This window comes from Cebus imitator, unplaced genomic scaffold (genome assembly GCF_001604975.1).
Source record: "Cebus imitator isolate Cc_AM_T3 unplaced genomic scaffold, Cebus_imitator-1.0 Scaffold214, whole genome shotgun sequence".
NCBI classification, from domain to species: domain Eukaryota; kingdom Metazoa; phylum Chordata; class Mammalia; order Primates; family Cebidae; genus Cebus; species Cebus imitator.
In genome coordinates, this window is record NW_016107529.1 from 3,245,282 (window position 1) to 3,260,281 (window position 15,000).

Genomic DNA, 15,000 nt, shown 5'->3' on the forward strand with positions numbered 1-15,000 from the left:
AAAAAAAAAAGAAAAGACAATATGCCAAAACTCACACAAGAAACAGAAAATGTAAATAGACCTGTATTAAAGAAACTGAATCAATAATTAATAACCATCCAAAAGAGAAAGCACTAGGCCTACATGGGTTCACTAATGAATTCTACCAAATATTTAAGGAAGAAATTAAATCAATTCTCGAAGAATTAATTAGGAAGTATTTCTTCTGCCTCATGTCTTTCAGAAGACAGAAACAGAAGGGATTCTTCCTAACTCACTCTATGAGGCCAGCATTACCCTAATACGAAAACCACACAAAGACATTATAAGTAAACTACAGACTAATCTCTCATAAACAAAGATACAAAAAATCCTCAACAAAGTATTAGCAAATCAAACCCAATAATGCGTAAAAGAGTTAAACAAAGCAGGTTCCACATCTGAAAATCAACTGATATAATTGTGATATTATAAAACATATATTTGGCCTCCAAATCCATTTCCTGACATACAACTCATAACATCCTTGGAATCTCTAGAGAGATGTCTTTTCGTATGCAAGCAAGTTGACTACTGGCTGACAACCCTTAAGCAGTTTTAAAATGGAGGCTGGTCACCAGAAAGACCAAGGCATGATTACAGGGTTGGGACTTTCAGCCCTATACCGAACCTTTGGGGAGGGGAGAGGGGCTAAAGGTTAAGTTGATCCCCAATGGCCAATGGCTTGGCTTACTCAGTCTTGCCTATGTAATGAAGCCTCCATAAAAACCCAAAAGTCTGGGTCCAAAGAGCTTCTTGATAGCTGAATACATGGAGGTTCCTAGATGATAGTATGCCCTGACAGGGCATGAGGTTCCCTATCCCTTTTCCCATACCCTGCCTTACGTATTTCTTCATCTATATCCTCTGTAATATCCCTTATAATAAACCAGTAAGCCAAGTAAATGCTTCTCTGAGTTCTGTGAGCCACTCTAGCAAATTTATCAAATCCAAAGAGGAGGTCACAGGAACCCAATCAGAAGTTCTGGAGGCCTCGACCTGCAACTGGGGTCTGAACTGGGGATAGTCTTGTGGGACTGAGCCCTCATCCAGTGGAATCTGATGCTACAGATGGTGTCGGAATTGAATTGGAAGACACCCAACTGGTGTCCAAAGCAGAAGTGTCTGCTTGCTTGATGTGTGGGGAAAACCCTCCACACATTTAGTCACAAGAGAAGTCTTCTGTTGGGGTCTGGGCAGGGTGGCTCACACCTGTAATCCCAGCACTTTGGGAGGCCAAGGTGGGTGGATCACCTGAGGTCAGGAGTTTGAGACCAGCCTGCATGGCGAAACCCTGTCTCTACTAAAAATATAAAAAATTAGCCGGGCATGGTGGCAGGTGCCTGTAATCCCAGCTACACGGGAGGCTGAGGCAGGACAATCGCTTGAACCCGGGAGGTGGAGGTTGCAGTGAGCCGAGATTGTGCCATTGCACTCCAGCATGGGCGACAAGAACGAAATTATATCTCAAAAAAAAAAAGGAAGAAAAAACATTTTGGGTTTGAGTGTGTGTTTTCTTCTTTGTAACCCATTGCCTCAACAGGCTAAAGAAGAAAAATCACAGGTTAATAGATATAGAAAAAGCATTTGACAAAATACAACACCCATTCATGATAAAAACTCTGTAAACTAGGAATGGAGAAACATTTCCTCAGCTTGTTAAAGAAATATACAAAAACCCTACAGCTAACATCATACTCAAATGGTGAAAAACTCAAAGCTTTCCCTTGTAAAATCAGGAATAATACAAGGATGCTCTCTTTCACCAATCCTTTTGAACATCTGGAAAGTCTCAGGTAATGGAATACTGGAAGTTCTAGCTATTGCAATGAAAAAAGAAAAGGAAATAAAAGGTATACACATTGGGAAGAAGTAAAATTGTTCATATAAGACATAATAATCTATGCATAAAATCCAAACTGAAAAAAATACTCCAAGAACTAATAAGCAATTACAGCAAATTTACAAGACACAAGATTAATATACAAAATCCAAATTCTTTCTTAGATACATGCAACGAACAAGTGGAATTTGAAATTAGAAATACAATAAATACCATTTATAATACCACCAAAAAATGAAACACATAGGTATAAGTCTAATAAAATAAATGCAAGGTCTACCTGAGGAAAACTACAAAACTCTGATAAGGAAAATCAAAAAACTAAATAAATGGAGAGATGTTCCATTATTATTGACAGGAAGACCCAAAACTGTCAAGATGTCAGTTCTTCCCAACTTAGTCTACAGATTCAATTCAATCCCAATCAAAATTCTTGCAAGTCATTTTGTGGATACTGACAAACTAATTCTAAAGTTTACATAGAGAGGCAAAAGATTCAGAATAGATAACACAATATGGAAGGAGAGGAACAAAGCTGGAGGACTGACACAACCCAACCACAAGACTTATTATAATGCTACCATAAATAAGAGAGTATGGCATTCGTGAAATAATAAACAAATAAATCAATGGAACAGTAGAGGGCCCAAAAGTATACCCACATATAATCCACTGGTCCTTGAAAAAGGAGCAAAGGTAATACAATGGAGAAATGATAGTTTTTTCAACAAGTCGTATGGACATCCACATCCAAAACAATGAATCTAGGCATAGATTTTACACCCTTCACAAAAAATTGACTCAGCCGGGCATGTTGACTCACGCCTGTAATCCCAGAACTCTGAAAGGCCGAGGTGGGCGGATCACGAGGTCAGGAGTTTCAGACCAGCCAGGCCAACATGATGAAACCCTGTCTCTACCAAAAAATGCAAAAATTAGCCGGGTGTGGTGACAGGCACCTGTAATCCCAGCTATTAGGGAGGCTGAGGCAGGAGAATCGCTTGAAACCAGGAGGCAGAGGTTGCAGTGAGCCAAGACCGTGCCATTGCACTCTAGCCTGGGTGACAGAGCAAGACACCATCTCAAAAAACAAACCAAAAAACCAAACCTCTCAATGGGTCATAGACCTAAACATAAAATAAAACTTCTGGAAGGTAACACAAGAGAAAATCCATATGACCTTGAGTATAGTGACACAACACCAAAGCCAAGAGCTATGAAACAAATAATTGACAAGATGAACTTCAGTAAAATTAAAATTTTCCGATCTGCAAAAGATAACATCAAGTGAATGAAAAAACAAGCCACAGACATGGAGAACATGGTTGCAAAACACAAATATGATAAAGAACTATTATTCAAAATATAAAAAGAACTAAACTCAACAGTTAGAAAATAACCTGTTTAAAAAATGGACCTAAGACCTTAACACTTCACCAAAGAAAACAGAATAGCAAATAAGCATATGAAAAGATTTCAACATAATGTCATCAGGGAGATGCAAATTAAAACAACAAAGGGCCAGGTGAAGTGGCTCACACCTGTAATCCCAGCACTTTGGGAGGCCAAGGGAGGCAAATTACTTGGGCCCAGGAGTTCAAGACCAACCTGGGCAACATGGAGAAACCCTATCTCTAAAAGCATACAAAAATTAGCCACGCATGGTAGCTCATGCCAGTAGTCCCAGCTACTTGGGAGGCTGACGCAGGAGGATCACTTGAGCCCAGGAAGTGGAGGTTGCTGTGAGCGGAGATTGTGCCACTGTAATCTAGCCTGGGCAACAGAGCAAGACCCTGTCTCAAAAATAAACACATAAATAAAACAAAATACTAAGTTGGTGCAAAAGTAATTGGGGTTTTGCCATTAAAAGTAATCTCACACTTTAAGGGGTGAGGTGGGCTTCAGCCCAGGAGTTCAAGACCAGCCCGAGCAACATGGCAAAACCCCATCTCTACTAAATATACAAAAAAAATTAGCTGGGTGTGGTGGTGTGTGCCTATAGTCCCAGCTACTCAGGAGGCTGAGGTGGGAGAATCACCTTAGCCTAGGAGGTTGAGGCTGCAGGAACCCTGACTGCACCACCATACTCCAGCCTGGCAAATGAGGGCAAGACAGTCTCAGAAAAAGAAATAAATACTATTACACAACTGAGAGAATGGCCACAATCCAGAACATGGACAAGTACTCAGACGCTGGGTGGATGTGGAGCAACAGGCACTCTCACGCATTGCTGGTAGAAAAGCAATCTCATAAAGCCACTTTGGAAAACAGCTGGCCATTTCTTACAAAACTCAACATACTTGTATATATGATTCACCAATGTGACTCCTTCGTATTCACCCAAAAGACTTGAAAACTATATACATACAAAAACCTGCACACAGATGTTTATAAGTTTTATTCATAATAGCCAAAATTTGGCAGTAACACAGATGCTCTTCCATATGTGAATGAATAAACTGTAGTACATCCAGACAATGGAATATTACTGAACACTAAAAAGAAATGACAGACCAGGTGTGGTAGCTCATGCTTGTAATCCCAGCACTTTGGGAGGCCGAGGCAGGCGGATCACCTGAGGTCAGGAGTTCGAGACCAGCCTGGCCAACATGGTGAAACCCTGTCTCTACTAAAAATACAAAAATTAGAAGGTGTGAGCACATGCCTGTAATCCCAGCTACTCGGGAAGCTCAGGCAAGAGAATGGCTTGAATCGCTTGAACACAGGAGGTAGAGGGTGCAGTGAGCTGAGATCATGCCACAGCACTCCAGCCTGGGCAACAGAGCGAGACTCTGTCTCACAAAAAAAAAAAAAATTTAGAGGTTTGAGAAAAAATTCTAAAAATTAAAAAACTAACAAAAAAACAAACAAATGAGCTATCAAGCTATGAAAAGACATGAAGGAAATTTAAATACATATTACTGAGTGATGGAAGTCAATCTGAAAAGGCTACATAACTATATGATAGAAAAGGTAAAACTATGAAGACAGTACAAAGATCAGTGGTTGCCAGGGTTGAGAGAAGAGGAGAATGACCAGGCAAAGTACAAAAAATTTTTAAGGCAGTGAAAATAGTCTATATAATACTATAATGACATATATTGATACATCATTGATTATGATAAAATGTGTACATCATTATATATCATCCAAACCCTTAGAATATACAACACCAAGAGTAAATGTTAATTGCAAACCATGGACTTTGGGTGATTATATGTCAATGTAGGTCATCAGTTGTAATAAACGTACCACTCTGGTGGAGTTAGTGATGGGGGAGGTTATGCATGTGTGGGTAAAGGAGGTATGCTGGAAACTCTTTACCTTCCTCTCAGTTTTGCTGTGAACTTAAAACTGCTCTTAAAAAATACTTTAAACACACACCCAAACATACATCACCCAACACAGATTCAGCAACTTAAAATCTTTGGCTAGAAAAGGATTTAAACAAAAATTTAAAATTTTTATTTCCCTTACACTGTTTAAAAGAGGGAAAGAAATGCTGGTAAAACCATATATATTCATTAGAACTTCTTAAAACTTACTAAGGCTATCTGACATCTACTATATGGCTTATTATTTTGTGATTTTCTTCTTTGCCATAACTATCAAAGTTTATGTGAAATCAGAATATGTGACTTTCCAACCAATTCTGATGCTTGTCTCTTAACTGAAAATAGTCACCATTCTAAAAAATTAGAATTGGATCCTCCCTAATGCCTATAAATCTACTTTGTGCCAAGAATTGGGAGGGATAGATGGATGATTAATATCTCCTTTGTACCAATTTCCGAGAGTATAAATTGACTACAAAAAGGAACTTTATGAGTCACCAATTCTGAGTGCATGAGTATAATCTGTTTCTTTCAATGTACATTCTTGTGTTTAATGCAATGAATATGACTTTAGAAGGCATAAGGAAGAATTTCCTTGGGTTCATTCTTAACCAAAATTTACAAGGTTGATCATGGTACACATAAGAATCAATCAATCTTCGCTGCCAGGCAACAGGAGGGAAAATATTCTAGAAAGAAACTTGTGTACTTGCATCTTTGAGACTATAAAATATATGAGTTCATGGCTGGCTACAAGAACTTCACAGTCATCCTTAGCACTGTAGGACTGTAAAATTTAAAAACGTTACAAAAGATATTCAACATTTCTGCTCATCTAATATTCTTTTGGTAGTCTATATTCTCCCATAATAAATTTTTCAAAAATATTCAATAATTATAGCATTAATGGAAAGAGAAAACTTAGGACATCCATGACGGAAAAATCCTTCATGACGACATGAACCAAGCAAAATCTCCTGTATTTAGATCTATTGTTTTCACAAAAACTCCTTCGTGGTTTTCTTAAACACCTACCTCTTGTAGAACTGGGATAACAGGTGGCTTTCTCTGCTGCAGAAAGTACAGCACCATAAGGATATATGCATATGAAGATAAACTTCCCCTGGAAGCATCCCCAATGTCACATCGCTAAAAAACAACATGATTGAAAACAAAACTTCAGAGTCTTACACCACGCAGAAATACTGAGTATTCTGCCACATCATTTTTTTTTAAACCCACAGAACTGGGTTAAACTGGGTTAAAAACAAACTGCTCTAGGCTGGGTGCACCGTCTATAATCCCAACGCTCTGGGAGGCCAAGGTGAAAGAATAGTTTGAGCCTGGGAGGTCAAGACCTGCCTGGGTAAGGTAGTGAGACTCCCTCTCTACAAACAAACAAAAAACTGCTATACATGATGTGGGGAAATAGGTACTCTCATACACTGCAAATGAGAGTAAATTAATGCAAACACTATGAAGATTAGTTTGACAATATCACAATTACAAAAGCACATTTTCTTTGAACTAGAAATCCTATTCTAAGAATATACCCTGCAAACATGCCAAAAATATGTGAAATAACTAAGAAGGTTTCTTTAATTCTAACACTGTTATAATAGCAAAAATTAGAAATAATTTTAGGTTCATCAGTAAAGCACAGGTTTAAAATAACTAAGGATTATTTACGTAATGGAAAGGTATGCAGACATTAAAAAAGAACAAGGTCCTTGATGGTCTAGTAGTTAGGAAAAATATCTTTTTTAATAAATAAAAAATAAATGAGTCTAAGAGTTCAAGACCAGTCTGGGCAACACGGCGAAACCCCTTCTCTACAAAAAATACAGCAACAGCTAGGCATGGTGGCAGATGCCTGTATTCCCAGCTACTCAGAAGGCTGAGGTGGGAGGATCAATTAGGCCCAGGAGGTCCAGGCTGCAGCATGCAGTAATCACATCACTTTATTCCAGCCTGGGCAACAGAGTGGGACCCTGTCTCAAAAATAAAAATAAAGGCTGGGCAAGATGGCTCACACCTCTAATCACAACACTTTGGGAGGCTGAGGTGGGCGGGTCACCTGATGTCAGGAGTTCGAGGCCAGCCCATCTAACATGGCAAAACACTGTCTCTACTAAATTACAAAAAGTAGCCGGTCGTGGTAGCAGGCAACTATAATCCCAGCTACTTGGCAGGCTGAGGCAGGGAGAAATGCTTGAACCCAGGAGGTGGAGGCTGCAGTGAGCTAAGATTGTGCCACTGCACTCCAGCCTGGGTGACAGAGCAAGATGCCATCTCAAAAACAAAAAAAGAAAATTAAAATTTAAAAAAAGAGAACAAGGGAGTTATTCTACTAATAAGAAATTATCTCCAAGATCTACTGCTAGGTTAAAAAAGAAAAGCAAAGTGCAAAACAATATATTCAGTGTGTTTATATCTGTAATAAAAAGGAGATGGGAAATTTATGTATTTCCTAGTACTGGTATAATATATTTCTGGAAGGATGCAGGGAAACTCTTAACACTGGTTGTCTCCAGCAAGAGGCAATGATTGGCTAGGAGGTAAGTATGGAAGGAAGATTTTCCATTTTCTACCATAAGTTCTTTTAGACCTTTTGAATTATTTTTTTCAATCTTTGAGACAGAGTCTCACTCTTTTGCCCAGGCTGGAATACAGTGGCATGATCTCAGCTCACTGCAACCTCTCTAACTCTTGGTCTCAAGCAATTCTCGTGCCTCAGCCTCCCAAGAATCTGGGACTGCAGGTGTATGCCACCACAACTGGCTGACCTTTTGAATTCTGAACACATGATTATGTTGGCCATTCAAACAATTTTAAATTTTAAAAAATAAAAATAAAATAAAAACCTGGCTGGGCTCAGTGGTTCATGCCTCTTATGCCAACACTTTGGGTGGGATGCACAAGACAGACTGATTGCTTCAGCCCAGGGGTGAGACTAGCCTGGGCAATACGATGAGACTCTGTCTCTACAAAAAAGACAAAAATTAGTCGGAGGTGGCAGCATCTACCTGTAGTCCCAGCTACTTGGGAGGCTGAGGCAGGAGGATCGCCTAAGCCTGGGAGTTTGAGGTTGCAGTGAGCCATGATCATACCACTGAACTCCAGCCTGGGCAACAGAGCGAGACACTGTCTCAAAAAAAAAAAAAAAAAAAAAAAAAAAAAATGATTTTTTTTTTTTTTTTTTTTTTGAGACAGAGTCTCACTCTGTCGCCCAGGCTGGAGTGCAGTGACGCAATTTCAGCTCACTGCAATCTCGACCTCCTGGGTTCAAGCAATTCTTCTGCCTCAACCTCTGAGTTGCTGGGACTACAGGAGCGTGCTACCAGGCCAGGCTAATAGTTTTCTATTTTTAGTAGAGACTAGGTTTCACTGTGTTAGCCAGGATGGTCTTGATCTCCTGACTTGTGATCCCCCCTGCCTCAGCCACCCAAAGTGGTAGAATTACAGGCATGAGCCACCATGCCCGGTGGAGTTATTTTATTAACAAAATTCTATGTAGTTATAACAAAACTGTCATGTTAGAGTTACCTTGTTAGGTCAATCTAGAAAAGGCGGCATATCAAGTCTTATATGTAGTATGTGCCTGAATGCTCTTCTGAGAAACACTCTTGTCTACAAAGACATGTACAGGAATATCTTTAAAAATATGCTTTCCAGCTGAACACAGTGGCTCATGCCTCTAATCCCAACACTTTGGGAGGCCAAAGCTGGAGTATCACTTGAGGTCACAAGCTCAAGACTAGCCTGGCCAACATGGTGAAACCCTGTCTCTACTAAAAATACAAAATTTAGCCAGGCATGGTGGTGAGTGCCTGTAATCCCAGCTACTTGGGAGGCTGAGGCAGGAAAATCATTTGAACCTGGGAGGTGGAGGTTGCAGTGAGCAGAGATCGCACCACTGCACTCCAGCCTGAGCGACAGAGTAAGACTCCATCTCAACAACAACAACAAAATTCCTTTTCTAATAGGAAAGAGGAAGCTTTATGAAATGAAAATCTGACCAAGTTTCTCCCCTACTAAAACTCTTCCACTAACATACTCATAAAGTTAATCATTTTACTGAGGAGCCGCCATAAAGCAGGCACTACATTGAACTAGGGAAACAGAGGTCCCTCTCCTCATCTAGTTTACACATTTAGCAAAAGAACAAGAAAACTAAATTCAATGTCTTAATAAATGTTATAATAGGAGAAGTATAAGGTATTATTGGTATTGTTTTGTTTTCTGGGTCAGAAAAATTTATCACTAAACTCAAATACATTACTTAACCCAGAAATTCTTAACTAGGATGGTATACCAACTCCCATGCCAGTGGTTGAAAATCAACTGCATTGAGAAATTTTACTGCTGAGGAACTGACTAGTGAGTTGCACATGGGAATAGAGCACATACAGGAAAAAGACTAAGAGCCACCCTACTCTGATAGGTATCAATTCAACCTATACAATACTGAAACTTTCTTTTTTAAAAGCTCAGATAAACAAAATTGAGACAATATTTTTCACGAATCTGACATTAGTATGTTTCACTTTCATTATCATGAGCATTACTACAAAGCAGATCATTAATTTTTTCATAAATACCTTAGCAAACACTTTCATAGTATATCCCAAATACTGCACTCTAGGATCAATAGCTGCATAAGTAGCTAGCATTCTTGTGTTATGTTGAGCCTGAAAAATAATTACATATTTGAAAGCATTTCAAATTTTTAAAAATTAAACTACAAATCAGATTTAAAAATATAATACACTCCAAATACAAAATATACAAATGTACAATATCTATTAACGAGTCAAACAAAAACTGATCTTCAATCTGAAGGAAATATCAAGATGACTAATAAAATACTTTTTTCTTATATTGTTTACATTTGAAAGTTTTAAACACAAAGATAGAGTCTGTAATCTGTAAACTTGTAAAATGAAAAGTTTATTCATGGCCCGTAAAGATAAACTTACCAATGTATTATATAAACTGATATCGCCTTCTAACCCACTTCGTCTGTGTTCAAATTTTACTATAGGCACTTTGGCAGTAGTTATAGGCAAAATGTTTCTTAAACCTAATTAAAAAAAAAAAAAAGACTTCAGTAGGTTAAGTAATGTTCGTAATGCTAAAAAAAATTTTCTTTTGTTTTAAAGATAAGATTGAAAATTCATACCTGGATGTCTCTTAAGAATTTTTGCCAAATTTTCAATTATTTCCTTACAATTTAATTTCTAAAAAACAAACGAAATAAAGTTTGACTCAATGTCACCTTGTGCAAATTCTACTTTAGGCATTTAGTAGCATTTAAAATTTCCAGCCATAAAGCTCTATAATAACCTTGCTACTCCAAGTAAGTGATTCACAGACCTAGAGTATCAGCATAATCTGCAAACTTGATAGAAATGCAGAATCTGAGGACCCTCACCAGTCTACTAAATCATAATCTGCATTTTAACAGGATCCCAAGGTAATTCACATGCAGATTAAAGTTTGAGAAGCACAAAGACAGGAGAAGAAAATGGTTTTCAATAAGTGAATAAACAGCTAGAGGTGAGTTTGGTGAGGGCAAAACAACAGAGTGATTAAGCACACAGGCTCTAAATCGAGACAAACCTGGGCTCAAATAAGTATTGATTAGCTGTGTGACTGACCAGACGTTTAACGTCTCTGAGCATCACACATTACTATTTTATAAAATTAAGATAATCATAAACTTTTGTCCTGAAGAGCTGTTGGGAGGATTTCATGAGACATTTATGTAAAGTACTCAGCAATGAATGCCTGGCACAAAATAAGCCTTTAAATCTGTGAGTTATTTATTATTATTATGCTGATGTGGAAAAGAAAGATACTGTTATCACCAGCACCTATTTCTCCAAGGAAATTCTTACTTCTGAAAATTTAAGTGTGCTACTGTTGTAAAAACCAGAGAGAGCAGAGTTGGTATGGTAATGATAATCATAATACATAATGATTATGGCATTATAAATTAACTGAAAATACCTGAAGGGTATAAACATCAATCCCAAGAGTTATTATAAAGTCACTTGCATTTTTCCAACATGCTCTTTTTAGCTACATGAGAGCAGGAGCCATTGCAGCTAAACCAAAGGATTTCAAAGAAACTGTTAGTTACTAATTCACATATGATAAAATTAGCAAAGGAGGTAATTTTTCTCTTTATTATTCAAGGATACAATGATGCTAAATTTTTAAAGTTTCATTATGACTCATCTGAAAGAAAATGATTTATTATTTTGTTTCAACTTCCCAATGTGAATGGCACAGATTATATATGACAGACAAACCCTTAGTGATTAGAAGTTTAATTAATAAATTTTACAGAGGAGATATCTAAAGCTCTAACCTCCTTCCTGGGTAAAAAAAAAAAAAATAATTTCCTATTCCCTCAATTCTGACTCCTCAGAACGGAGAAGGGCAGCCACTTTCTAAGTAGGTGGCTCTATGCAGAATTTAGCAAAGAAGAACAAATAAAATATTTGCAACTTTTCGGTTTCTTAATAAAACAACATGTTAATACACCAGAAGCAACTTCCTACAGCCAGAAATAAGGCATCACTGCCATCTGCACTCTGGGTCTAACAATTTCAAAACCACTTTTCAAAAGAATTTCAGAAAAGCACACTATTCTCCTCAATTCTTTTGTAACGTAACAGAGGCTATACTGACACCACTACGGATGCCAGAAGCTGGGCCTCACCCCAATCTTGCAGTCCCTAATTTTGAAACACAAATACCAATAGCTAGGCTGGTAAAGGACCATCTACAAGGATCCCCTCCTTTGCTAGCTGCCATTGAGAAGGCCTGGGACATTTCTTCCCTGTCCAATCAGTCCCTTTCTTCCCTGGAGCTTGGACAATCTCCTTCCCATTATTAAGGCCTAGTAGACAAAAAAAGGAAAGCTTAAGTACCCACTCTCACTGCTGAAATTGCACTTGGGGAAGGTCTGCTCCTGGCATCTCACGGTGGAACTCAGAAAGCTTTCAGTTTCAGAAAGTAGTGGTTAGGTTCTACAGTACTATTAGTACTATATTTCAGCTACATTATGGGTTAAAAAAAAATTACAGAGAGGCAGTGAGATACAATGGAAAGAGCATGAACTCTGGAGTCAGACAGACCTGGGTTACGAATCCCGGCTCCAACAATTACTAGCTGTGTGAACTTGGACAAGTCAGTTTATCTCTCAAAGCCTCAGTTTCCTCATCTGTAAAATGGGGGAAATAATACCTACCTCGAAGATGGTTGTAAGAATGAAATGAGATAATGTATGTAAAAGTGTATACTGGGAACTCAATAAATGTTAGTTCTCCTCCCTGCCCAAAATGAGTTTCTAAAAGCTATCTTAGCATTTATTTATTTATTTGTTTGTTTGTTTGTTTATTTATGAATGACAGAGTCTTGCTCTGTCTCCAGGCAGGAGTGCTGTGGCATGATCTCAGCTCACTGCAACCTCCACTCCCGGTTCAAGCGATTCTCCTGCCTCAGTCCCCCACCCAAGCAGCTGGGACTACAGGCACACCCCAGCACACCCAGCTAATTTCTGTATTTTTAGTAGAGGTGGGGTTTCACCATGTTGGCCAGTATGGTCTTGATCTCTTGACCTCATGATCCACCTGCCTCTGCCTCCCAAAGTGCTGGGATTACAAGCATGAGTCACCATGCTCAGCCCTTAGCACATCATTTATAATATTGCTTCTACGGAAAAAATTTTATGTGAGTGACCAAAAATTAAAACTAACTTTTAGAACAAAGCCAATTATAAATTAGGTGACCACCTGTATTTACTACCTATAGTGATACAAAGACATTATCTAATGGAAGAGATATGAGAAGATAAAGTATAAAAGGTCAATGTTGACTACAAAACTGAAGCATCAGCTTCTGATTGGGTCTAGTGAAAAAAATTCCAACCTTATATTATTTTTTACCAAAATTCATTACAAATCACTTGTAACTCTCAGTGACATGGTTTTTGTATCATAAAATTACTGAAACACTAATTTTACTTATTTTAAGATTTCAGTGTCTTATAAATTGAAAATGCGATTGTTTTCCTATTTCAAACACTGTTATTTTGCTAATGTATTTATACAAAGAGTGATACCACATTTTTATCAATATCACATACAAAAATAATAATAGAATCATCAATGGGAGAAACAAACTTCCATAACATTTCCCAAACACTCTTACCTCTGCATTTTCATGGCCTTCCAGGGTCATACAAATATCCAGATCGCTATCACGAAATCCAAATCCATTCTTGGAAGAGCCAAATAAGCACAATCTTGCCTTTTCTAAGCAAAGGAAAACAAAGTCCAAAGTCTTATTATTTGCAGAGAGGAAGAGTCTTCCATTATCTACTAATAACCTAATACAACATGCTTTTGTCCATTTCTATGATTTAAATTACCTACCATGGGAAGAAATACGAGAAATTCCAAAACATCTTGAGCTCAAGTTTCCGTACCCATGTACCCAGCTGCTCTTCCCAATTTTCCACAGACATCATAAATTCAACATGTCTAAATTATCAACTTCATCCCAAACCTATTGTTATTTTTATTATTCCTATTCTCAGCAAATAGTACCAACATGTATTCAGTTGCTCACATCAGAAATACAGGTGCAATCCTTAATATCTCTCTCTCTCTCAGTGTCCACATGCAAACAATTAGTAAGACTTTTAGCTTTTTCAGACTTATGTAATAAATCCAACTGCTTTTATTCATTCTCAACATCACTACCAATAGTTAAGATTAATATCTGAGAACTGACCTATTAAAAATAAATTAATTCTTTCAAACCACAATTCAGGTAGGTTTACAAATATCACCTTAGTACATGATTCTCTTCCAAAAATAAATGTTTAATCCACTTGGTATAAATTATGATAGCATTAACCCTTCAGACTCATCCAATAACAGCTACCACTTCAAATACGCTATGGTTTAATAGAGCTGCATTTTTCTTCCTATTACTTTTTTTATTTTTTAGAGACAGGGTCTTGCAATGTTGCCCAGGCTAGAGTACACTGACTATACACAGGTACAATCATTATGCACTACAGCCTTGGACTCCCTACCTCAAGCAATACTCCCACCTCAACCTCCCAAGTAGCTGGGATGACAGGTATGTGCCACTGGGCCTGGCTCTTCCTATTAATTCTTAAGTAGACTACACATTTAGATAGGACATTTTATACTTTGAAAATTTCATTCCCCCATCCAGCCCTGATGCTCTACTTGAAATTTCAATGATAGCTGAGATGCATAAAAGAAACTATACTCAACAGCAAATAAAAATGAGCATGAGTTTTATATAATAGAGACTTAGATTTGGTCAATACTTTATACTCCTATAATCCCGGAGCTTCAGAAAGCCAAGGTGGGAGGATCATTTGAGGTCAGGAGATTGAGACCAGCTTGGGCAATATGGTGAGACTTCATCTTTGCAAAAAAAATGTTAAAATAAAAAAGAAGGCAGAGTGTGGTTGCTCATGCCTGTAACCCTAGAACTCTAGGAAGCTGAGGGAGGTGAATCACTTGAGATCAGGAGTTTGAGACCTGCTTGGAAAACATGGTGAAACTCTATCTCTGCAGAAAATAATCAGCTGGGTGTTGGTGGTACTATCCTGTGATCCCAGATACTCAGGAGGCTAAGGTAGGAGGATCACTTGAACCTGGGAGGTCAAGGCTGAAATGAACCCTGATTACATGATCGCACCACTGCAGTTAAGCCTGGGTGACAGAGCAAGATCCTATTTCAAAAAAA

General features: G+C 38.0%; 1 protein-coding gene across 1 annotated transcript in view; it reads right to left on the minus strand.

Moving 5' to 3' along the window:
* TUT4 (terminal uridylyl transferase 4) overlaps nt 1–15,000 on the minus strand; it is a 136,337-nt gene that overhangs the window by 32,179 nt on the left and 89,158 nt on the right. The window contains exons 17-21 of the mRNA XM_017548794.2: nt 13,420–13,523; nt 10,379–10,436; nt 10,176–10,279; nt 9,798–9,887; nt 6,232–6,345 (exon numbers count right to left, since the gene is read on the minus strand). Of these exons, the coding sequence (XP_017404283.2) occupies nt 6,232–6,345; nt 9,798–9,887; nt 10,176–10,279; nt 10,379–10,436; nt 13,420–13,523 (470 nt within the window). The remainder of the gene's footprint in view (nt 1–6,231; nt 6,346–9,797; nt 9,888–10,175; nt 10,280–10,378; nt 10,437–13,419; nt 13,524–15,000) is intronic.